The sequence below is a fragment of the Pelodiscus sinensis genome, chromosome 1 (assembly GCF_049634645.1).
Source record: "Pelodiscus sinensis isolate JC-2024 chromosome 1, ASM4963464v1, whole genome shotgun sequence".
Classification (NCBI taxonomy): Eukaryota; Metazoa; Chordata; order Testudines; family Trionychidae; genus Pelodiscus; species Pelodiscus sinensis.
In genome coordinates, this window is record NC_134711.1 from 5,093,426 (window position 1) to 5,118,519 (window position 25,094).

The 25,094-nt window shown below is 44.9% G+C and overlaps 1 protein-coding gene across 2 annotated transcripts in view; it reads right to left on the minus strand.

The window, feature by feature from the left end:
- Nucleotides 1-330: 330 nt before the first annotated feature.
- LRGUK (leucine rich repeats and guanylate kinase domain containing) overlaps nt 331-25,094 on the minus strand; it is an 84,483-nt gene continuing 59,719 nt past the window's right edge. For both annotated transcript variants that reach the window (XM_075925637.1, XM_075925630.1), the window contains 5 exons: nt 24,725-24,879; nt 21,297-21,385; nt 11,194-11,316; nt 3,577-3,749; nt 331-1,859 (listed from right to left, as the gene is read on the minus strand). In XM_075925637.1, coding sequence (XP_075781752.1) covers nt 1,708-1,859; nt 3,577-3,749; nt 11,194-11,316; nt 21,297-21,385; nt 24,725-24,879 — 692 coding nt within the window. In that variant the 3' untranslated portion in view covers nt 331-1,707. The remainder of the gene's footprint in view (nt 1,860-3,576; nt 3,750-11,193; nt 11,317-21,296; nt 21,386-24,724; nt 24,880-25,094) is intronic.

Consider the following 25,094-nt stretch of genomic DNA (forward strand, 5'->3'; position numbering starts at 1 on the left):
GAGGGTACGCCTCTGTCTGAACCACTTTCCTGGTTCTGGTCAAGAATACTCAGAGGCCTATGAAATTAGCCTTTGTTAACTTTCCTTAGCATAATGTTGACCAGGACTTGTTTTTCTGGGCCCAACATTGGTTTCTTATATTTCCACTCCAATTCATCTGATAAAGTGGGTTTTACCCACAAAAGCTCGTGATATTTTTGTTAGTCTCTAAGGTGCCACAGGACCCCACGTCGTTCTTAAAGTTGGGTTCTTTTACAGGCATCACTGTATTTTTCTTTAAGTTCCACATATCTGATTTATCCCTTAAATGCCACGATCTGTTGGGTTGGGTTTTTTTTGGTCCATCTGATTTAGATTTTACTGGCCATGGCCAAATTCTGATCTGTTACACTGGAGTAAATCTAGAGCACTTGCACAGGCAAAGTTTAATCCACTCTGGTATAACAGCTCATGGAGCATGTCTTCCCATCTTTACAATGTGCCATGCACATGACTGGTGTTCAGTGGTCCCTCTAAGATCTTCCAAACATGAGTGGAGTGAGTTTTGGCTTGTGCACTAATATTGAGGTCATGGGTGCTGGTTTGGATGTGTGCCACCGTGGCACCTAATTTATTAACACACATGTGCCTGGTCGCCGGAGCAGACACTTCCTACCCCCGGCCATGCGGCAGGTTCAGTTCCTGGCCTCAGCCGCCAGAACAGGCCCTGGCCCACCCTGCCACGTGGCAGCCCTGACCACTGGAGCAGGCCTTCCGCCCCCTCTCCCCCACCACGCAGCCACAGCAGGTACCAGCCCCCGACCCCAGCAGCTCCCTCAAGACACTGTCTCAGTCGGTCCCACCTGCCGCACAAGTGCTGCTGCACGGCTCTCCAGAGGAGGTGGGTGAGGAAAGAATTTTTTGTGCAGGTGCGCACCTTAGCGGGAACATCGTTGGTGTTACATAAACACTAGGGCCTCCCAGTGCAAGCTTATCAGAGCAGGTTATTTGTTCAATAACTACAACTATAGTCTTATAAATTAGTAATGAAAAAGGTTAATGTATGAGGTTTATTTAATATTGAGACTCATATCTAATATACATGGCAAAAGCAGATCTTAGCATAATCAGCAAACAGTTAAAACGTTAACAAAATCAAATTAATTAAGGATTTGTTCTGATGATTCCTTTGTGGGTTGTTTGTTTAAATATACATGTGTATCAAAAATAACTTCTCATTTCTAAAAGACAGAGCTTTTCTAAAAGGCTGCCTTGGAACCAAGTAGTTTCCATTCCTCACTTAAATCTAAGTATCACATTAAATCCCTCTTAGCAAAAACTAATTCAGCAGTCTTGCGCTATAAGCAACATTATCATTAGAGCCTTCAGGCTTTCACACCTCAATTAAGTCAGGGAAATAGAAAAAATATCCCTGGAAGATCTGATCACATGGATCTCGGGGAAAATTGTGACATTTTCAAATGGGGAGCATCTGGGGAAATCATTTCTAGCTCTGGGAAAAGCAGAAAGGACTTTTTTTAATAAAGTTATAAATAACTTTTTTTTAAAAGAAGAGTGATTCAGAATTAATCAGAGATGGATTCAGACAGACAATATACTTTGATAGACTTTTGTGTGTGTGTGTGTGTAAATTATACCAAAACCAGTATTCAAGTTAGACTGTAGAGATCAGCATGAACAAGGCAACGCCTCAGCTGATGTCGACCATCAAGGGTCTGACGTTTTCCGCCCTGATGGGATTGGAGGTAGGACGGGTTTGGCGTCGGAGCCTGGTCGATTTACCATCTGGGGCACACCAGGAGAACTGGACTTGGGTTGGCTGGGGGTTTTTTCAAGAGTGTCATTAGAAAGTTCAGCATCTGCGAGGATTAACAAACATACAAATTAGAAAGTAATTTCAAAAAAATATTGTTCTCATTGAGCAAGGCTATATAATCCGGGACTGGCCTTCCTTCTTCCTCACAAGCCCCCAGCGAGCAGTCATTCTTTCAAAACTTGAATCAGCTGAGACATCCAAGTGCGATTCAAGTGGAACTTTCCCAGTGGAGAAAGCCTCATCAAATATCCGGTGACTTTTTCAACGGTCTTATGGAACCAAAGGAAAAGGAACTCAGCCCTGAGCAGGATGGGGGCATGAGGAACACAGATGACAACTCATTTTGAGGCACCACAAAGACATTTTTTAATTGAAATTTTTTGCATTTTTGTTTTTCAATAAAAAGTTGAAAATTTCTACAAAATATTTTTAGCAGTAAGCTCAGTTTTCTGTTGAAAAAGAGTTAATAGGAAATTTTGAACCAGCCCTAGTGACTACCCCTAGTTCATAGATGTGGAAGGGTAACTACATGTCTAAATTAATTGCCACCATTTTGGTGTTCTTAAGATATGTACTATTAAAAATCCAGTACGTTAACTATATTGTATGCACATGGTCATCATTTTCTGTCGTGTAGTGATCCCTTCTAGTGACTGCTACATAAATCAAGAAGTTGAGACAATGCAATTGCATTGTAATCTGGATGCACCTACACCACTGATACTCAGTCTTTAGCAGTTCAGGAGCCAAATTAGCCATCAGCATCAAACAAAAGAGGTACAGACATGTGAATTCATTGTGTCATTTACTATGTGCTATATGTTCTTATTTAAACACTGTGGCTACGTCTACACTGGCATGATTTTCCGAAAATGCTTTTTTAACTGGATTTTTAACTGGATTTAACAGGATGCTTTTCCGCAAAAGCACTTTTTGTGGAAAAGCGTCCATGGCCAATCTAGACGCGCTTTTCCGCAAAAAAGCCCCGATCGCCATTTTCGCAATCGGGGCTTTTTTGCGGAAAACAGTACTGTGCTGTCTACACTGGCCCTTTTGTGCAAAAGTCTTTCGGAAAAAGACTTTTGCCCGAACGGGAGCAGCATAGTATTTCCGGAAAAGCACTGACGATCTTACATGAGATCGTCAGTGCTTTTCCGGAAATTCAAGTGGCCAGTGTAGACAGCTGGCAAGTTTTTCCGGAAAAGCGGCTGATTTTCCAGATAAACTTGCGAGTCTAGACACAGCCTGTGGGTATGTCTAGACTACATGCCTTATGCCTCGTGAAATGAGGTTTACAGGAGCAGTCGACAAAGGGCTCCCTGTCGACTGATGCGTGTCTTGATTGCCGTGCTGTGCCGACAATCAGCTGAGCCGGCACAGCGCTGGGGCCATTTTTATTTTAATGAAGCGGGGCATATTTAAATCACCGCTTCATTGACTATGTCGGGTAGTCTAATTTACATGCATCTGTCAGCAGAGGCATGTAATCTAGATATACCCTGTGAAAGGGAAAATATTTAATAGCTAAACGTTCTCAAAACAAGATGGCTGACATATCAACTACAACCGGTTAATAACATAGTAAAAAATCATGCCTTGTTTTACTATCATGTGCTGCAAAGAGCGGCAGGTGCCATTTTACACAGCCATTTGTGGCTTGTGAACTGCAGTCTGAGTATCTCTGACCTGCACTATAATTACAGGGCCCTTCGTATAGAGGCTGAGCAAAAAGATAGATTGCTTTGGAAAACAATTCATACCTTTCGAACTTTCCATGCCACTGCTGACTCCTCCAATGTCCGCACGTTCTGCACTGGACTCTTCGGAATACAGAGCATTGGGAATGGGGCTCTCAGCAGACAAGCTCTCTGTAGAAAATGCACCAGCCGAGGACAGCATAGATAACCCGGTCGTAGCATGTGATTCTCTTGGGCTGAGAGGGAGAATGGATTTATTCTTCAGTGGTAATAAAAACCATACACTGTGGGTTTGTTTAACATGACTTCTGTGACGCCAGTAATATTGTTAATCGGGAGCCTGAAATAAATCATCAGCCTTAGCAGTTACATAGCACTTTTTTTCACACATGACAACATGCCTTTGGAGGAAGTACCTGCACCCACACTGGTTTTTTATTTATTTACTCAATCACGATAGGAAGAAAAGCAGCGTTTCACGCTACAGAGCGAATCAGTTGCCGAGATGGAATTAGAACTCAAAGCGTTCCCATTTGCCAGTTCTCCATTCAGCATAATAAGCAGTCTCTCTTAGTAAGTGATTCTGGGATAAAATGAAGAATTTACAAAAATTATAAAGATCTCTTTATTGAATAGAGGGGCTGTGAGGCTCACTAGGACATTTTAACATTGTACAGAAGACACATCTAGGCAGCATTTTGTGGTGAAGGTCCTGAACTGGGATTTAGAGGATCAGGTTCCAGTTTCCTGCTGTGGCACAGACTCCCAAGGTGATCTTGGGCTAGTCATATAGTTTCTTTCTGCCTCAATTCCCCTTACACTGAAATGAATAATGCCTCCATTTTTCCACATTTTCTCTGTCTTATCTCTTTAGAGTGTATGCTCCTCAGGGAAAGGACCATCTCTGACCATGCACGTGCACTGTGCCTAACATGATGAACCCTCCAGTGGAGAAATAACCTGGCTGTTAGGTAGCTTATGCAAAAAGAATCTGTGGTCTCATTTCACTCATCAAGGGACAGGTTTCTGGCACAAAGACAGCTCTGTATTTGGTTGTATTGTGGGGAATGAACATGGAGGCCAACGCCTGAATGGGCAGCTTCCGTGACAATGAGAATGCCCGGGTTGTAACTTGTTCTGGAACTACAGAGTTCAGTCTCCAACAGTCTGAATCCAGCATCTATAACACAGACTGAATTTGAATTCAAAGAAAAATGCCTTGATACACATTTACTCCAAAGTTGTTGTTTCACTCATAAATAAATACTCATTTTAAACAAAAAATCACATAGACACTTTTAAGAGACTGTAGTAGAGACTGCAGACGTTTTATGGAGCCATCTTTTCACAACAGCTGTTCTGGCCTATTGTGTGAAAGAAAACATTGGTTCATAGATTCTAGAGCCAGGAGAGACCATTCTGATTATCTCATGTGACCTCTGGCCCAAGCCAGGCCAGCACATTCAGCCCAGTGATTCCCACATGGAGTGCAGTAACACTGATTACATTGTCTTGGGGGAGGGGGGGAGAATGGAGTCAGATGCAGACAATGTTATGAACTGGCAGAGCCTATGAAATACAAAAACAAGAAAAGCCAAAATATGTGTGTGGGGGGGGAAGAATCAAAATAATGAGAAAAAATAGTGTGTAAAGCCCAGAAAACCCCACAGGAAATGATCTTCCCCTATGGACAGAACTGGGGATTCTGCCATTGACCTCAATCGGAGGAGGATTAGATCCTTACACCGTTTCCCTGAGTAGCCAAGGATTAGAGTGTGACCTATGTGACACCAGGGGTATAACTAATGACAAGAAAAACACTTGAAGGCTATGTCTACACTGGCCCCAAATTCCAGAAAAGGGATGCAAAGCAGGTAAGTCAGAATAGGGAAATCCGTGGGGGATTTAAATATCCCCCGCGGATTTAAATAAATATGTCCGCCGCTTTTTTTCCGGCTTGGGGAAAAGCTGGAAAAAAGCATCTAGACTGGCGCGATCCTCCGGAATAAAGCCCTTTTCCGGAGGATCTCTTATTCCTACTTTCAAGGCCCAACTTTCAGGTAGGAATAAGAGATCCTCTAGAAAAGGGCTTTATTCCGGAGGATCGTGCCAGTCTAGATGCTTTTTTCCGGCTTTTCCCCAAGCCGGAAAAAAAGCGGTGGACATGTTTATTTAAATCCGCGGGGGATATTTAAACCCCCGCGGATTTCCCTATTCTGACTTACCTGCTTTGCATCCCTTTTCCGGAATTTGGGGCCAGTGTAGACGTAGCCCTGATGTCTTACTGTTGTTGAAGCAAAAGCCTCACTTAGTTTACGCGGCTAAACAGACAGTTTTATTGGCCAATAAAAGCAAAGTGAGCCAAACGTGGTTCCAGCAAAGTCGGGCCCAGTAAGGCTGCTAATACAATCAATCCTAGTATTCTTATACCCTTGACCAAACAGCCTGACGTTAGGGCATCCAATTACAGAAATCATTAATTAAGCTAGGAAAATAAAGCCTTATCAACAAGATGGCGGACAGGTACGAGGGAGTACCTCCCCTGTCTAAACCAACCCAATTAACACATTCCAATAGCACATCTGTCTTGGCCTGGCACATGGGGTAATAAAAAGTTTACTTTGGTTTACGTGCAAAGGCAAAAAGCTAAAATGGTTTCTGTTATACAAAATGGCTTTTAGCTAAACATAAAATGGTTTCTACAGCTTCTACACTGTTAACTCATCCCTCACACTGTGTTTTATTGACCTGGTTAGTTGGAATAAATCTGTATCGGGGCATTACTGGATACAGACTGTGCCCAAAGGGGCTTGATCCTTGATTGGGGCCTTCGGGCATAAGTGTAACAAAAATAAACAAGAACATACTACAGGACTCCTGAAAAGTTCCTCAGCGTGAGAAACAAATTACAGTAAATTGGGTGGGGGCAAACAGGGATTATATGGTTCCTGCCATCACAGGACCTGCGGGTTTTCAACTCACTGGCTTTGAAATACCTCCCCTTGGCACTGACCAAGCATTCTGTAAATCAGCTCTGAACATCTAGCACATCTTCAATGTGTATAGGCATTAGGGACATTTGGGAAATTCGTTTCTGTAGTTAGGGATGGCCAGGCTTATCTTCTGAGTTACTTTTTTCCTTTTCCTTACACCAAGACAACCTCCGCACATATATGAAATAAATTAAAACACTGGACTGTAATGGGGTCTCATATTTATGCTCACCCCAATATACATAATTCCATGTGAATGCATAACATTGCAACAGATCAGTGGTTTCCATTGCATGTTGTATGGTGGTGATGGGACTTTCGTTAAATAATCAATATTCTGGGTCAGACCTTCAGCTGGTGTAAATCAGCGCATCTCCACTGAAGTCAATGGAGCTGTACTGATCTACATGAGGTGAGTACCTGGCTCCATGTCTGCCCTGGTTAAGGGACCAGTAACAACCAATGTTGTGCAGGTCCCCTAGGGAAGGTAAGTGTAGCCCCTGACAGACAGCCATATCATAGTACTGTATTTTCTGGCGTATAAGACTACTTTTTATACTAAAAAACATCCCCCAAAAATCGGGGGTCGTCTTATACGCTGGGTATAAACATACTGTAGCTTCGGCTACATACAGAACGTCCCTGTGCTGATACTGTATGTACCGCGCTGAGCCAATCACGGCAAGCGGTGTCATCTATTAATGCATACAAAGCCTGCTCGGATTGGCTGAGTCAGAGAGGCGGGCTATTACAACCTTTGCCAATCCGAGCAGGCTTTGTATGCATTAATAGAATACACCGCTTGCCGGGACTGGCTCAGCGCGGTACATACAGTATCAGCACAGGGACGTTCTGTATGTAGCCAAAGCTACAGTACTGTATTAGGGCACATCCAGCGGGCTGGTGTTTTTAAATGGTGTTGCCTCAGAAGGGGGGGGTAGTCTTATACGGCGAGTATAGGCCAAAACCTATGTTTTAACTGGAAAATTAGGGGGTCGTCTTATACGCCCAGTCGCCTTATACACCGGAAAATACGGTACATTAATGAGGGGCAAGTAGTAACTGGCAGAGGATATCAGAAGTCCGAGAAAGTATGATTCATGGGGCTTTCTTCTGTGGGACCATGGAAGGTTGGGCCTTGAAGTTCCCCTTGCAAGGCAGAGAGGAGCTCACAGATAAACAGGAAGGCCATAGATGTGCTGAAAGAATGCAGGTCCCTGTGCAGCCATCCACTAGAGACATATTTTGGGCAGAACTGCGGAACTCTTCTATTCACAGACCAGCTACCATACTGAGCATTACCACACTAAGTGTCAACGGCCTGCAGGCTGCCTGCTTTTTGAGGTAACAGTTGATTTGGTTTCCATAGCAGCTCAGACTCGGGCAGTAACTGATGAATGCAATGAATTATGCATATGATTTGGGACATTGCCCAGTGAGGTCTCCAACTCATTCGCTGGCCCCGGTCCAGAGGTGAAGAGACAATGCTTTGTTTTCTATGCCCACAGGCCAGTAATTTACACTTATGCCACACTCTTACCCCATACGATTTTTCATTTTACTGGTTCTTCTATCCCAAATGTTGGAAGCATGAAATTAAAAATAAAAAAATATTAATTCACCTCAATATGCAAATCAAAAAAATCCCAAACCATCACGGGCTTTATCATTAAATCTTTGATGTGATGTTTTACGAAGCACTAGAGGAGTCTATGGAAGAGCAAACAACTTTCACCCAAGCCTTCATTCTTATTCCTCGCAAAGGGATTTGACAACATAACTCTGTATTTTGCTGTAGGCCTGATGCATGCACAGAAAATGAATCAGATTATCAGTTTGCTTTCCCTCTCCTCACAGTTGTTTTCCCACTGTGTTATTAAGAGCGTTAAATGAAAGCACTGCTCAAGTCAAAACACCAAACTATGCTAGAGTGGAAAGACACATTTATTCCCATATGTGAGAGGCTTCAACACTTTTACAACTCATAACAGCTTCACACTCACTTGGGTTAGAAGTCTTGCCTCTTTACTGGTGTAGACAGATGATGCATAATCCCTTGGCAATTTATTATGCACTGAGTCTCTTTTATGCACTGACTCTGTTCCCTTTGGAAGATTCCAGTATGGTAAAAGGATCCAATATAATCTAATCCACAGAGTTGTCTTACCATTTCAACATTTTTACATACTGTTAATTAGCTTCTGTAATTACAGTGGCCGGCTGGACAGCATGTGGTGAAAATGTACAAGCTCTTTAAGATTTAAACACAACAGTAGGGTATATTTCATCAGCAAGTTTATCTACGAAAAAGCAAGAACTCTACAGCCTACGGGTACGTCAAGACTGCGGCGCTATTTCAGGATACCAGAAGTATTCCGAAATAGCAACGCCATGTCTTTAAAGCCTTCCACTATCTCCTGAAGTAGTGGGCGTGCTATTCTGGCATCCCTGTAATCCTCCTTCCACAAAGGTTAAGGGATTTATCGGAATAGTGCCTCATTTTGAAATTTGGCATTGTCTTCACAGTGCCAGATTTCAAAATAAGGTCTTTAGACAGTGCCAAATTGAGTAGCTTATTCCTACAGAAGGGTGCTGCCTAGATGCACCCTAAAGGGCAAGGAATAAAGTGAATCATTTCATCCCTGTTAAAACATTTCAGAGGGGAAGCCTCAGTCTGTAACTGAAAAGACTGAAAAAAACAACGAATAGTCCTGCAGCACCTTAGAGACTAGCAAAAACATAGATGGTATCATGAGCTTTCATGGACAAAGCTCGTGATACCATCTACATTTTTGTTAGTCTTTAAGGTGCTGCAGGACTATTCTTTGTTTTTTAAGGTTATCCCTGTTAAAGGGGATTGTGGATGTTTTGCATCTCTCAAGATCAGGCCAAGTCACTGACTTCATGCACAAGTTTTCAAGAACTAATTAACACTACCCTACAGAAAAAAATGACATATACCCCGGAAAGGCACTCTGTTATGTATGGAATGAGAATGAGATTGGCAGTCAGGAACCAATAAACTCTAATCCTAGCTTTACCACTGACTCACTGGACAATTTCAGGCAAATAAATTCACCATGCTGTGCCTCAGTTTCCCCCTTAAAATGAAGATTAGACTGCCCTATTTCTGTCCCCTACTTGAAGTAGAAGAGAGAGGCTTATCTCCTCTCCCTGACAGGAGCAACAGATCACTTAGAGGTCTCGCAGGTAGCAGCAGGTGGAGCTGGAAGCTCAGTGCTCAAGGATCAAGCTGCCATCTGCCCTCAGGGTCTTTGCCATCTTTGACCGAGGGGGTCCAAGAATAAGAAAGGGTTATAACAAAGGCACAGGGAGTACAATGGGAGAGGAGACAAATAGAGCAATAGGATAGGAGGGTTGGGTAGAGAGATCTGGAGGGATTACTGACGCTCAAACAATCCACAAGATCAGAATGTGAGTAGACAGGTGTGACGGGACGCCGGTTCTTGCCGCCCGGGAGCTCACGGCACCCCGCACTTCCAGGCACGCGAGGGGCAAGAGACACACCGGCAGGGACGCTGCGGGACCAGCCGCGGTGGAAGAAGGCGCCGGGAGCCAGGGACACGGCTGCGTGCATGCGGCGCCCCCGGCTAACATGCCCCGCTTGCACGGGGGTGGCCAGGGGTCTAGACGTCATCAGCGAGGGACTCCCGGCCGATGATGTCATTAGCTGGCACCCGGGAGTGAGGGGCGGGGCCACGCTAGGCGGGCCCTTCCAAAGGCGCCTGGAGAGGGCAGAAGAGGGAGGACTTGCTCCGGCAGAGGGAGACCAGCCCGGCGGGGTTAGAACAGCCACCAGCAGCATGGGAGGCGACCCTACTTGCTGAGGGAGGAGCGAGACCAGCGAGGAGGAGGAAGTGACGCAGGAAGGGGGCAGGAGACCGTGGCGGTGCCTCAGCCATATCCCAAGGGTTGGTGAGTTACGGGGGAATCCCCACCAACCAGGCAGCGTCAGTGCACCGCTGCCTTTAGGGTCCCGAGTCGGGACCTGGAGTGAGGGTGGGTCCGAGTCCCCCTCCTCCCTCGCGTCAGACCACTAACAACCAGGGAAACACGAACTCAGTGGACTCCTAGTCGGGCCACTAACCTTACGTGAAACTCATAACTGATCTTAGGGAAACACGGGTGGGGGGAAGGTGCGCGGGTAGGTCACCCCAATGATGACAGGGCTGTAAGCCTGAGGGGAGAACCGGGGGGGCCCAACCCATGACAGCAGGATATCACCACCAGCCCTCTCCCCCCGAATAATTAACCACCAGTGTCTCCTTACACAGAGGACAGAAAAACACTGTGATTTCCCAGATACTTTGTGATTTCAACACTGATCGCTCTAGTTTTGTCTCTCTATGTAAAGTCCCCATTCCATCCTCCTCCCTTCCCCCCATTACCATTCTCTTCCTTCCCTTCACCCACTTGCCACTTTAAAAATGAAGCTCGTGAAACCTTCAGTCTGCAGCTGTGTCACCCACATGAGTTACCGCACTTAAGCAGGATCATCCCCAGGTTTTGTTTTACATTGTAGCAGCATGCGTTTAACAAGGCCGTTGAGGTAACAGAGGAGACAACTCACTACATTAGCTGAGGAAATGGTTTCAGGTCTTGTGGGCTACAGGGTTCTCCTTCATCCTATCCTGCAGTAGCCTGTTCATCCAATAACTAAACTCACCTGGTGTCAGGGCTAGCCGGGGGCAGATTCCAGTCTCGGGAGACATTACTTCCACTTGGGAGAAATGCTGTTGGCTCCAGTAATCGGTTTGGGCTGATTGCTGCTGGGGTACTTGCAAGACCCCTGAAAAAGACAGAAAAAGAAAGTTAAGCTTGCGGTGGACGCATTCATGTCCTATAATTCACTACTTTCAACACACTTACTCAGGGTCCAGAGTATCTCAGAACACTTTACTAAACTGGGTTAGTATTATGCCAGGTAGGGATTGGGGAAAGTGAGCCACCAAAGTTAAAGCCAAAACCTTCCATAGCGCCTAGATTTTGATGGGAATTCTGAAAGTACCTTCAAAATTCAGGCCACTAATGTAGCTCTCTAAATGGATACAGGTGTCTAGCTGTGGGTGTCGGTGTGTGAAAATGTTGGCCTCGGGGTGTCCAAGGTTTATGAAGGCACCAACTGACGCAGTAAGAGACACCAGGAGTCCAGACTCTCAGTGACCATTTCTACTTACTAGACCACATTATAATAAATCCTGCGTGATAAATAATAATCACAGACTCCTGGAACTCAGCCAGTCTTGCACCGATACTCTCCAGATTCCAAAGGGATAAGTTAAGCATATTTGTTTTAATGAAAAATTGGTTTTGCTCTGTTAAAAGATGTTGTACTTATTAAGGGTGAGCTTTTCAAAAGCATTTAAGTGATTTAGGAGCACAGGTCCTATTTGAAAACCTCACCTGTAGCATTATTTTTCTCATCATCTTGTAACTATTATTAACAAGGTCTGGAGTTCCTTCGGCATGTCCTCTACCACAGTTATTCACGGTAACATCTAACAAAACATAACCCATGCTAACTGCAGTATTGGCACCATATCTATATATAGACCAGGCCTGGGCAAAACATGGCCCGTGGACTGGATCCAGCCCACCAAGCCACCGGATCTGCCCCACGGAGGCAGAGGGGAGCCCTAGGCAGGCTCCTCTGGCTTGCCCCACATGATGCTCAGAAATGTGTCTGCCTGGCCCCGTTAGGGTTGCCAGATGTTTTCAACAAAAACACCGGACACACTTGACATTACATCACAATCTACATTACATCTTAGTTAGAAACTACCGGACATTTCTATTTTCTCATTTATATTTTCTCAATTTGTTTCCCAAACAGAAAGCTCAAATTCTGGACTGTCAGGTTCAAAACCGGATACCTGGCAACCCTAGGCCCCGTTTCTGTTTCAAAACTGGAGAGGAGGGGGAAAAGCATCTGGAGCTGCCCCCACCCCCAGCACAATCCCATTGGCTGGTTTCTGGCCAGAAACTGGCCAATGGGGGCTGCCTGTTTGAATAACAGACAACCAAGAAGAACCGCGCCCACTCTCCTCAGCTCAGTTATTCACTGAGGCACATGGCTGGACAAGCAGGCTGGCTGGCTGGGAAATGTTGTTAAGCTCTGCAAGTCTTTAGCTCTGCAGGCAGGCAGGCTGGTTTGCTGCTGGCTGGTACATCTCCTGGCCAGAGCCTGACTCTGGCACCTCAGCTCCTCCCTTCCCCAGCCCTCTGTCCCCCAGTAAACATTCCCAAACCCTCTGCCACCCTCTGGTACCCATACCCCCTCCCAGATCTGGGACCCCCATCTCCTGCCCCAGACCACAATCCCCTCCTCCCCTAGGTCACAACCCAAAGCCCTGCACTCCAGTCCCTTGTCCTAAGTCAAAACCATCTCCTTCACCCAAACTCCCTCCTAGACTCCATTCTTCCTCCTGCACACCAATCCCTTACCCTAAGCTCCCTTCTGCACCAACCTCCATCCCAGACCCCGCACCTCCATTAATACCATGGAAGAATGCGGCCCTCGACCACTTTCCAAAAATCTTGGAGTGGCCCCCTGTCAAAAATCATTGCCCGCCCCGATACAGATAGTAGTCCTGTGGCCAAAAAGCACCGTGAAATTTCAGATGTAGGAGCAGTCCCTCTTAACATGTTTAATTTAAAATTAAGTTACAGGCTCTTAAAAGATGCCTTGTATTGATCCTATATACCAGGGGTGAGGAACGTAAGGCCCGGGGGCCGGATGTGGCTCCCGGCTTGCCTGGATCTGGCCCCAAGGCTCAGGCCCTGCCTAGGCTTAGGTGTGTGAGGGGAATGTGGGGAGCGTCTTTCTCCTTCTGAGTCGGGGGCCATATCAGTGAGGGAATTTTTTTTTCCTTCTCACTTCTGTGCGGCCCCTGACAGATTTTTCTGTGAATCAGTGGCCTCGAACTCCAAAAAGGATCCCTACCCCTGCTATATACAATGGCAGCAGCCATCTTGTTGATCCTCCCCAACTCGACACTGAAGCAACCTCCCTCTTTTAGGGGCAACCAGCCAATTTAATTGCTATGTCCCCTAATTCTTAGTTTCTTTGCTAAGATGGCCAAAAATGTTGTCAATTGCAGAAGTGGTTTGGAGATCCTTGTCCCAAAGAAATCCTGGAATCTATCTTTTAGGTTGCCTAACCCAACCTTTGTCAATGCAGGACTATTCCCTATTGCAGGTTTTTTAGTGCTGTGTCCTGTTCAGTTTTAAAATGTCTGTGACAGGATTGTTACCATTTTCCTTGTGGAATTCCATAGCCTAACACGTCTCTGGGCAAATGGGATTTTTCTGCCGTTAGTCTTTCCTTTGCCTTTTCTTAGTTTCATCCTATTAATTCTACCTACACATAAATCTCCATCTCCCTTAAAGTGAGACTACGCATTTCTATTACATAGACCACCGAACATTGCCAGCTGGTAATGGCCTAAACCAGATACATAGAGAAGAGAGGATCCTTATCCCGTTGCTAGCCCTCAGAGCCTCTAATGTATCTGAAAAGCCTTCTAAATCAATGTCCTGGAATTTAAAAGAAACAAAAAAACCCTCCCTTTCAACACACACATTTCCTAACAAATCTCTCCACTCAATATGCAATGCTAAGACATGCTGCTTGACAGCAGAGGTTAAGAGAGCTCAAAGAGAAATCTGAGAAGATCCGTATCATGCACCACTTCAGATGGAAGGTCACAGTCTAAGGACTCATCTGCCACAGGAAAATGGACTCTGCTCTTTGAAGTGAAGGCTCTGATTCAGAATCAGTGACCCATCCTTAAAGGCTAAATCCCTACTGATAGATACACTTAAAACAACCAGCCAGACAATTGAAAGAAATGTGTTTTAAAAGGATTCACAGGGATTTCCGTCCACCTCCAAATCCCTTATTTTGTACTCTGCCAATCAAGTTTCTGGCGGGCAGGAAGGTCTTGTCATCAATTTAATTAGAAATATTTATATTCAAGGAGTTTATAATTTCTGTTGCTCTAGGCTGCCTCATCTTGAATAACAAAGAAAAACATGTTAGGTAAGTTAAATTACACACACATACAATGTCGCTGAAGCCAGATTGGTGCCAGGATATTAGAGAGATTAGGGTGAAGTAATATCTTTTATTGGACCAACCTCTGTTGAGGAGAGAGACAAGCTTTCAAGCTTACACAGAGCTTCTGAGTATGTTTCAGTATATCTGAGTGCATTTCGCAGACCTGAATAAGGGCTCTGTGTAAGCTCAAAAGCAAGTTTCATAGAATCATAGAATACTAGAACTTGAAGGGACCCCGAGAGGTCATCGAGTCCAGTCCCCTGCTCTCTGAACAGAAGAAGCTGATCCAATAAAAGAAATTACTCAGCCACTTTGACACTCCGAAGAGGATATCCATGTACCTGGGACCACAGTTACAGCCTCTTCCTTTCTGCCCCCAAAGTGGGCACAGAAGAATGCAACAAAGTAGCATTACATTGGACCTGGATCCTGATCAGACAGTATCTCTTTTGGGGTATGTCTAGATTGCATGCCTCTGCTGACAGAGGCATGTAAAATAGGCTACCCAACATAGTCAATGAAGCGGGGATTTAAATATCCCCGGCTTCATTAAAATAAAAATGGCCGCTGCACTGTGCCGGCTCAGCTGATCGTCAGCAGAGCGTGCGAGTCAAGATGCGGATCGGTCGACAAGGGAACCCTTTGTCGACCACTCCCTTATGCCTCGTGAAACAAGGTTTTCAGGAGTGGTCAACAAAGGCATCCCTTGTCGACCGATCTGCGTCTTGACTCGTGCGCTGTGCCAACGATCAGCTGAGCTGGCACAACACGGTGGCCATTTTTATTTTAATGAAGCCGGGGATATTTAAATCCCCGCTTCACTGACTATGTTGGGTAGCCTATTTTACATGCCTCTTTCAGCAGAGGCATGTAATCTAGATGTAACCCTGCAGACTAAACAAACCCAAATCCCTCAGTCTCTCCTCATAGGTCACGTGCTCCAGCCCCATCATCATTTTGGTCACCCTCCGCTGGACCCTCTCCAATGCATCCACATCCTTTCTATAGTGGGGGGCCCAGAACTGGACACAGTACTTCAGATGTGGCCTCACTAGAGCCGAATAAAGGGGAATAATCACTTCTCTAGATCTGCTGGCAATGCTCCTCCTAATGCACCCTGATATGCCATTAGCCTTCTCGGCTACAAGGGCACACTGTTGACTCAAATCCCGCTTCTCATCCACTGTAACCCCCAGGTCCTTTTCTGCAGAACTGCTACTTAGCCAGTCGGTCCTCAACCTGGAACAATGCTTGGGATTCTTCCATCCCAAGTGCAGGACTCTACACTTGTCCTTGTTGAATCTTGGGCCAGATTTTTTTTGGCCCAGTCTTCTAATCTGTGTAGGTCACTCTGGACCCTATCCCTGCCCTCTAGCGTATCTGCCTCGCCCCCCTAGTTTAGTGTCATCTGTGAACTTGCTGAGGATGCAATCCATCCCTTAACCAAGTCATTAATAAAGATGTTGAACAAAACCGGTCCTTGAACAGATCCTTGGGGCACTTCGCTAGAAATCGACCGCCAACATGACATCAAGCCGTTGATCAATACCCGTTGGGCCCGACAGTCTAGCCAGCTTTCTATCCATCTTACAGTCCATTTATCCAATCCATACTCCCTTAACTTGCTGGCAAGAATATTGTGGGAGACCGTATCAAAAGCTTTGCTAAAGTCAAGGTATATCACATCCACTGACTTTCCCATATTCACAGAGCCAGTTACCTCATCATAGAAGCTAATCAGATTGGTCAGGCAGGACTTGCCCTTCATGTAAATCATGTAAACAGTAATTCTCTTTAGCTTGACAACAGAGAATTGTCCTGTAAGAAGCTTACTCTATTGTCACTGAACTTTGAGATTAAGAAACTTTTTCTGAGAATGGGTACATTGTATCTTAAATGAAAGTAGACAATGTACAACCAACAAAGCTGACACAAGAAAAATGATGTCTGTCAAAAGAAACATTTATAATCAGATTTCAGAATGATATGATCTGTGCTTGACTTGTGTAACCAAATAGAAGCAGAAAAAAATGTCTAAATAAAATATACATTGAGGAAGAATAATCTAAGTCATAGAAAAATACTCCATGGAAAGGAGAAATCTAGCAAGCAGCATGCTGAAAGAAAGATGACAATGAACAGGAAGTCAGACCTGTGTTTGGAACGCAAAATGAGCCCCAAAGGCCAAGGCAATATTGAGCTGCATATAAAGAGGCAATGAGATATCATGTCCCAGAGCCAGGAGGTAAATGTGCCTTCTTTGCTATCCCTTGTTATAGCTGCACTGGTAATATTGTGACCATTTCTGGCATCTAATTATCTGATGTTAAGAGGTTGGATAGAATTTAGTGCATACGGCCAAAATTTACCAGGGGGCTGGAGGAACAGACTTACGAGCAAAGATGAAAAGATATACACATATGTAGTTAGGCTAAGTGCTGACTAATAGAAAGTGAAGACGTGGTAACAGTCTATTTTTCTGAACTGCATAAAAATGAAGAGGATTTATTTTGACAGGTACAAGGGTGTATAATGAGGAGTAATGGGATGAAACTGCGATAATGATATTTACTCTAAATCAGAGGTGGCCAACCTAAATCTGAGAAGAAGCCAGAATTTACCAATGCACATTGCCAAAGAGCAACAGTTCTATGTCACCAGCCCCGATCATCTCCCCACCACTACTGTCAGCACATCCTGCCTCCTCTCCCCACCCCCGGGTTAATCCAGCCCTGTCCACAGCCAAGCAATGTGCTGCAAGGTGTGCTGGGAGTTTTTGTTCCCATGCTGCTGCCTTTCATTGGGGCCCTTGGACCTGCGCTACCAGCTATACCACTAGTCCCAGAATGCCCTGCACCATGCTGCGAGCTGCTCCAGCTGAAGTGGGCAGCAGCAGTCCCTCCCCTCACCGAAAGGAAATGGTTCAGGGAGAGGGCTCCCAGTGTTGCTGTGCTGATCGCGCTGGTAAGGGCTCCTGGCCCAGCCCTCCACCCCGAGTCTCCCCCACTCTTCTGGGGCGGCAGCAGCGCTGTGACTCCCGGCATTCTGACTATCCACGGGAACCTGGGCACCCTCTCTACCCTGCAGCTTTGAGCTGGGGATGCGAGTGTGCATGTGACCCCTTGGCCACCATCAGGGGCCAGCGCATGGGATGCTGGGTAACATGGCCAGTGCGCCGGATGCCCTCACGCCTGGAGGGCAGTAACAGTGGGGCTGGTTGCCACCTTTCCACCAGTGGGAATGGCCAGAAACTCCCTTGCTCCACCGCTCTATGGAGAGGGGAAGGGGTAAAGCACAGTTTGGGGATAAGTTGTGGGGCAAATCCGGGTGCAATGAGGGAGCTAGTGGTGATTCTTGGGGAGTAGGAGCAGTAGGGTGCAAAGGTGGGGGTTGGGTGTGGGGGACAGAGGGAGGGAGGGGAGAATCTGTGTTGAAGGTAAGGATCAGGTATAGAGGGAGAGAGGGAGGGAAGAGTCTGAATTCATAGAATCATAGAATAATAGGACTGGAAGGGACCTCAAGAGGTCATCGAGTCCAGCCCCCCGCCCTCAAGGCAGGACCAAGTTCCACCTATACCATCCCTGACAGATGTCTATCTAACCTGTTCTTAAATATCTCCAGAGAGGGAGATTCCACCACCTCCCTTGGCAATTTATTCCAATATTTGACCACCCTGACAGTTAGGAATTTTTTCCTAATGTCCAATCTAAACCTCCCCTGCTGCACTTTAAGCCCATTACTCCTTGTCCTGTCCTCAGAAACCAAGAGGAAAAAATTTTCTCCTTCCTCCTTGTGACACCCTTTTAGATATTTGAAAACCGCTATCATGTCCCCCCTTAATCTTCTTTTTTCCAAACTAAACAAGCCCAGTTCATGAAGCCTGGCTTCATAGGTCATGTTCTCTAGACCTTTAATCATTCTTGTCGCTCTTCTCTGTACCCTTTCCAATTTCTCCACATCTTTCTTGAAATGTGGCGCCCAGAACTGGACACAGTACTCCAGCTGAGGCCTAACTAGTGCAGAGTAGAGCGGCAGAATGACTTCACGAGTTTTGCTTACAACACACCTGTTGATACAACCTAGAATCATATTTGCTTTTTTTGCAACAGCATCACACTGTTGACTCATATTCAACTTGTGGTCCACTATGACCCCTAGATCCCTTTCCGCCATGCTCCTTCCTAGACAGTCGCTTCCCATCTTGTATGTATGGAACTGATTGTTCCTTCCTAAGTGGAGCACTTTGCATTTCTCTTTATTAAACCTCATCCTGTTTACCTCTGACCATTTCTCTAACTTGCTAAGGTCATTTTGAATTATGTCCCTATCCTCCAAAGAAGTCGCAACCCCACCCAGTTTGGTATCATCTGCAAACTTAATAAGCGTACTCTCTATCCCAATATCTACATCATTGATGAAGATATTAAACAGTACGGGTCCCAAAACAGACCCTTGAAGGTGGGGGCTGGTAGAAGGGTGGGAGGTGACAGCCTTGTATTGAAAGTAGGGGGTGGGCAAGAGGAGGGTGACTGAGGACAGCCCTATTGTGAAGGCGGTGGTTACCTGTGGAGAGGGGGTCAATAGGAAGGATGGGGTAGGGGTTTGAGGCTGGATTGTGGTGGCAAAAGATGGGCACCAGCAATTTTCCTCCCCATACTCCGCCCCAATAACTTTACTGTTTCATCTGAAGTTGTGTGGGATGGTGATGCAAAGAGAGAAATAGGCGAAACAAACTAACTTTTAAAAACATTTTATAAAGATTATTGTTCCAAAGTAGAAAATCCAGCTTTCAAAAATGTATTTACAAAACAACTTTGGGTGGAGGGGAGATGCAGATGCTACTCCAGTGACCGCTACACCCGGGCTTAAAATGGCTCATAAAGGTACTAAAGATTAAGACCTTGTGTTCAGGTCTTTAGGCATGTCCTGAGCATTTAAACAAAAAAACACAAAACTAACAAACAGCCCCCTTCCATACAAACCACATTCAAGGGTAATTCTAGGTATATGGATGCTCATCCAGTTTGCTGTCTATAGGCTGAGTGAAGGTCTCACTCAAGCGTGGCTTCAAATATCATATTTTGGTTTTGAATAAATGTGTTCATTCCTATCCATGCAGTACTAGGCTTACCATGGCACAGTCACACGGGGTCCACACTCAGAAGAGGCCACAAAAAGTTAATCCAGCCCTGTGCATGGTGTGTCCCAAGTGTACCATGCATCCTGGGAGAGTGGTTCCCTTAGGAGATGGCTGGTCTCCCCAGGAATCCCAGAGGGCAGGGACTACCTGGACCAGGCATTTTTGTGATCTGCTGCTCATAGGCGAGCAGAGATGTCCCCATCGGATGCTGGGGAAGGATGCACCAGAGCTCTGCCTGGCTCCCGTGTTGAGCCTAAACCTGAAGAGCTTGCACGGGGAGGACTCTGCAGGCCTACGAGCGTTACTGGTCCACACCCTCGCCAGAGGTATGGGACCAGAGGCTGTTCACTCCCCTAGTCCCTGCTGTGAGTCAAATGGCACCACACTGGCATGAAGACATTCACCAAGAAAAATAAAGAAAACCAAACATCAGTCTCTAGATGTGATTTTTTGAGTTGGGAAAGCTCAGCAAGAGGAGCAGCCGGCTGATCCACCCACTTCCACCCGCTGACTTCACCAAGCTTCACAATCATCATTGCTAAGTACGGTAGGAAATTGTTTGTTTAAAATTGTGTAAGCCTTATACTGTATAGGTGTATAATGTCTTCTATCTGGCAAAAAAAATCCCTGGAACCAAACCCCAGCCCCATTTACATTCATTCTTATGGGGAAACTAAATTGGCTGATCATCGTTTCGCTTCAAGTCACACTTTTCAGGAACATAACTACAATGTTACCCTGATTTCAGGGTCATCGTCCAACTCCCAGAGTCCCAGCTGTGCATATTTATGGCATGTCCTGTATCACCATATGGAAGGGAGTGTTGTCTACTCTTGTGTCCAATTTGTTTTCAATGAGCACAGATGTCCCTTCAGGCCTAGTAACTGCAGATACCAATCGTGGGTGACAGGAGTTTCACATATCTGACAGCGCTGCCAAAACAAAGTCTGATTTTCACTCTCAACAAAGAATCCAAGTATGAGCAAGGCAATGGGAAATAAAGACAGCAAATAGCAGAGATCTAAGGGTACGTCTATGCTAGGAATGTAAATTCACCAATGTAATTACTGTGGGGATGCAAATCTCGATTGGCCTCCTTGGGTTGGTGGGGCGCGTCCGCACTAAGAACGCTTCCATGCCCCAAGAGAGGCAGCATGGGGAGCTGAAAGCCCAGTCTCCTGGCAGGTTTCCCCTTTCTCCCTGCTCCATCCTGGGAACCAGGGGAAGCTGCCTGGTGCTTCTTCCCACCCCCAGGAGTGGGATCCAGCTGCTCCATCTTTTCTGCTGCTGTCCCCCAACTGCTTCTTGCTGGGAGCTGGGTAGCCATGTGTGTTTTATAAATTCACAGTCTCAGAGATGCTGCAGGATGGCCTCCCACCAGCAGGCTCTCTCCATGTATAGGGTTTAACTGTAGGGTTTGATGTGAACGCTTTAGGGAGGAGAGCCAGCCATAGGACTGACCATGACAGTTTCCGATCATTCATCTTGTAGGGGCAATGGGGAAGGAGTTAAAGAAAGACCTTTGTCAGTTGGCTGAAGAGGACATGATTAATACAAATGCCTACGTTACCTTTGAAACAGCTGGGCATATGCACTAGGAGACTTCCCCAACAGCGCCTGACGTGCTGCCTGTTGACGCCTCTGCAGAGATGCTTCTTCCTGAGCAAGAAACATGATCCGTTTATTACAATAACTTACACATACAAACAGACCTTCCAAAAGGGCAGAGTCAATGGCCGGGACATTGCCGTCTCTGGCTAAGGCTGTGCCTCTGTCAGATCTCTTGTGCAGCTGTCTATGCCAATGGGATAGAGCTCTCCTATCGACTTAGTTAAATCACCTCCCATGAGGAGCAGCAGCTATGCTGGCCAGAGAAACTCTCCCACCAGCATGGTCCTGTGCCCACTTCCACTTAGGCCAGTGAAACTTACGTCACTCAGGGATGTGTTTCTTCACACCCCTGAGCATCATTTGAGTGTTTATTTATGCTAGGAAATGGCATTGTGTTATAACACATTAACTAACTAGGGCACTCACTGTAGATGGGACTTTTGTCTTTGAAGTCAAACCCGACTTTAAACATGGTAGTCCTCATTTAGAATGAATTCTTCACTACATCTGAGCTATGCTAAGATGTAGCAGAAAGGGGTGACTGTAGAGAGCTGGTTGTGATACCTTGAGTCACTACCCCAGTGTAAATTAAAGCAAGAATAATCCCATTTTAATTTATGATGCTTGCATAAGGTTCCTGTCACCAGCAACAGACGGAGCATAGTAGAGTGTAGCGCCAATGCACTCCTGATATGCGGCTTTCCTTCCCCTCTTACTCCAAGGTCAGGGGAATAGTTGATGGTCAAAGCATCTCTGCCAACTTGACACCAGCTGAGATTCCTCCTGTACAGAGGGAATTCTCTGCAGGAAATCTATGGCCACTCTCAGGCTACTGTGCACTCTAGCACAAGGTAGCCTTAGCAGATGGGAGAACTGAGTCCTGAGTTTCTAACCAGTGTGCTAGCTTAACATATGCTGCAGCATCATATAGCTTCCCAGTGCAGACAAACCCAGAGGCTACGTCTAGACTTCAAGCCTCTTTTGAGAGCATCTAGACTACAAGCAGCTTTTTCGAAAGAGAGTCTAGATGCTCTCTTTCAAAAAAGCATAGTTTGCATTCAATAGTGCCTTTTTTCGAAAGAGTACTTTCGAAAAAGGCGTTATTCCTCATAAAATGAGGTTTACCGCAATCGAAAAAACTGCCGCATTCTTTCAATTTACTTTCGAAAGAACGCGGCTGCAGTCTAGACGCATGTGAAGTTCTTTTGAAAAAAGGTTACCTTTTTTAAAAAACCCTGTAGTCTAGATACACCCAGAGTGAATAAGACAAGAGAAAGCTTAACAGAAAAACAACAGTCATCTTATAGTGACATCACCTCATGATGCTACAAGAAAGACCCCACACCACAATTTATCTGGTGACTCTGCATCTCCCATCCAGGAATGGCTCTCCAGATAGCAAAGGATGAACGACAAAGAGAGTCAGATTGCCTTGCTGAACATATCTCTTCACAGATTGTTGTGAATTCCTTCCCTTTTGCTACTCTAGCTAGGCCCAGACCGACACAGATTTCAGGCAGATGTTTCAGACGGTATGCTCTTTGTAAAGATGCAATTCTTTCTGATATTTGTATGGATTGCAGGGCCTGGTTCTGAGCTGCCTTGCATCTTGTGTCGTTCATTATTTATACTTGTGCAACATTGGCATAATTTCACAAGTTGCAAGGGACATGGAATGTCATGGTTCTTTTCCTGGGCAGTAAGCTTTGCCTTTTATCCTGCTCCTGGATAGCCAGTGCTAGTTATTTAGTGCTCTTTCTCACTTTGTCATTCGACACACAGAAAACATGGAATGCAGTTGTAGCAGTTAGGCTACATGCATTAGTTGCCAAAAGTAAAGCAAATGGAACAATTCAGAGAGGATTTTACTTTAAACCATGAGAGACATATTTACAATCTTTTACCATTGAAACTTATCTGAATTACACTCATATTTCACCTTGGAGCACTTATTGCTTGAGACTTGAGTTAATCCTACTAAACTTCATCATACACATGAAAAAATATATTGGGCACTTTAAAGGCCTAGCAAATAACTTGGCAGATATTACCAGCAATGAACATGGAAACTAATAAAGAAAGTCTTTTAGCCACTGAAGAACTTAAAGCCCGGGTAAATTATAGCCACCTTCACAATAAAACATTTATCTCCCCAGCTTGACAAAATGTAAACTGTCAGCATAAGAGGCAATAAAGAGAGTGAGATATAAATCGCTGTGATACAGATGACAGCAGAAAGCTGCTGAAGTGAGAGAAACACAAGGCTTCTCCTTCAGCTTAAGGTAATATACATTCTGATGAAATAAACACTAAATGAAATGATACTTCTGAACTTATTTAACCCTACCCAGCACATCTGAAAGAGGAGAGGGTTCCACATCTGTGTAGCCCATTTTACAGTCATACCTTTCTCACTACTAAATAAAGCCTTTTTTTAAAGCCTTGGATAGCAGTGATTTTTTTCCTCTGTTCGATCCAGAATAAAAACTGTAGACCCCAGAGTTAGGTGTAGTTTGCTACAGATATAGAGATTGTGACAATAACTGTCCAGTAAGCCACACTATTCATCATTATGACATTATGGACCTGGAATGGAACATGTTTTGAAGCTTCCTTTTTTTTTTCCTCCCACCATCACCATTGAAAAGAAGCATTAGAAATATCTTCTTCACAGCATCAACTCCACTGCTGCCTGCAAGGAGAGCGCATTAAAGTTCACCTGTAGGGAATAACCTTTAAAAAATGAAGCTTAGATTGCAAGCAATTTAAGCACAACTGTTGAATTACTGGGTCAAAACATTTAAAAAGCAGCATAGAAACATGTCTGAATTCAATCTCTAGTGGAAGACATGCCAAGCATGCAGCCGCTGAGGTGAACGAAGTTTTGTCATTGATTTCAATGGGAACAGGGTTGGGTTGTAAGCAGCTCTTGATATCCTGTTAGACAATGTCCTTGTATCTCATGGCATCACGTCCATTATTTATCCTGTATTTGGATTGTTTCCATGCATTCTTGTAAAAGTATATAGGGGCTGATCCTCATCTAACTTACACCACACAAATCAGGAACAACTCCAACAGAATGAGTGAAGTCACTCTGGTGTAAAACAGGTGTGAAAAGATTAGGGTTTCAGTTCCCTGCCTCAGTTGATGATGCTTACACCATTTTCTTTCAACTGCCTTCAGTAGGTACATTGGATTCTGGGAACTCCACGTCTGAGAAAATATTGACAAACTGAAAGGAGTTCAGAGAACAGCAGGAAAAATGATATGGGGAATCATCAAAGCATAAACATTCTACTTATATGTTATACGTATATGCCAAATGTTAACATATATATTTGTTAGCATTCGATTAATGTTAAAATTAGAGCATTTCTCCCTTACCACTGGTGTTTTTTGTGCAGCAAGTTTGGCTGAGATTCTAGCAGAGTAGTTTTTGGCTGAAGAGTCTGAAAACTCATTGATGTCAGAAGGCAGGGTAATTTGTGTCTCTCCACTGGTTAAAGCTCTGTGATCGCCAAAAGACAGTGAGCTGGAATCTAGCAGAGAACAGGTATTGTTATTAATGCAACAAAACCCTTAGTGTAAGCTCTGGTTGCAAGTTGAAATCCTGTTTAAGAAGTTCCAGGCCTGCAGTTACAAAATAAACAAATACTTTTTGGCACTGTTCTAGCTTTGCAAATTATGAGAATGAATGATAAAAAGTTAAGATACTCAGTTTTGAGAAATATATCTCAAGGAATGGAATAAAAAT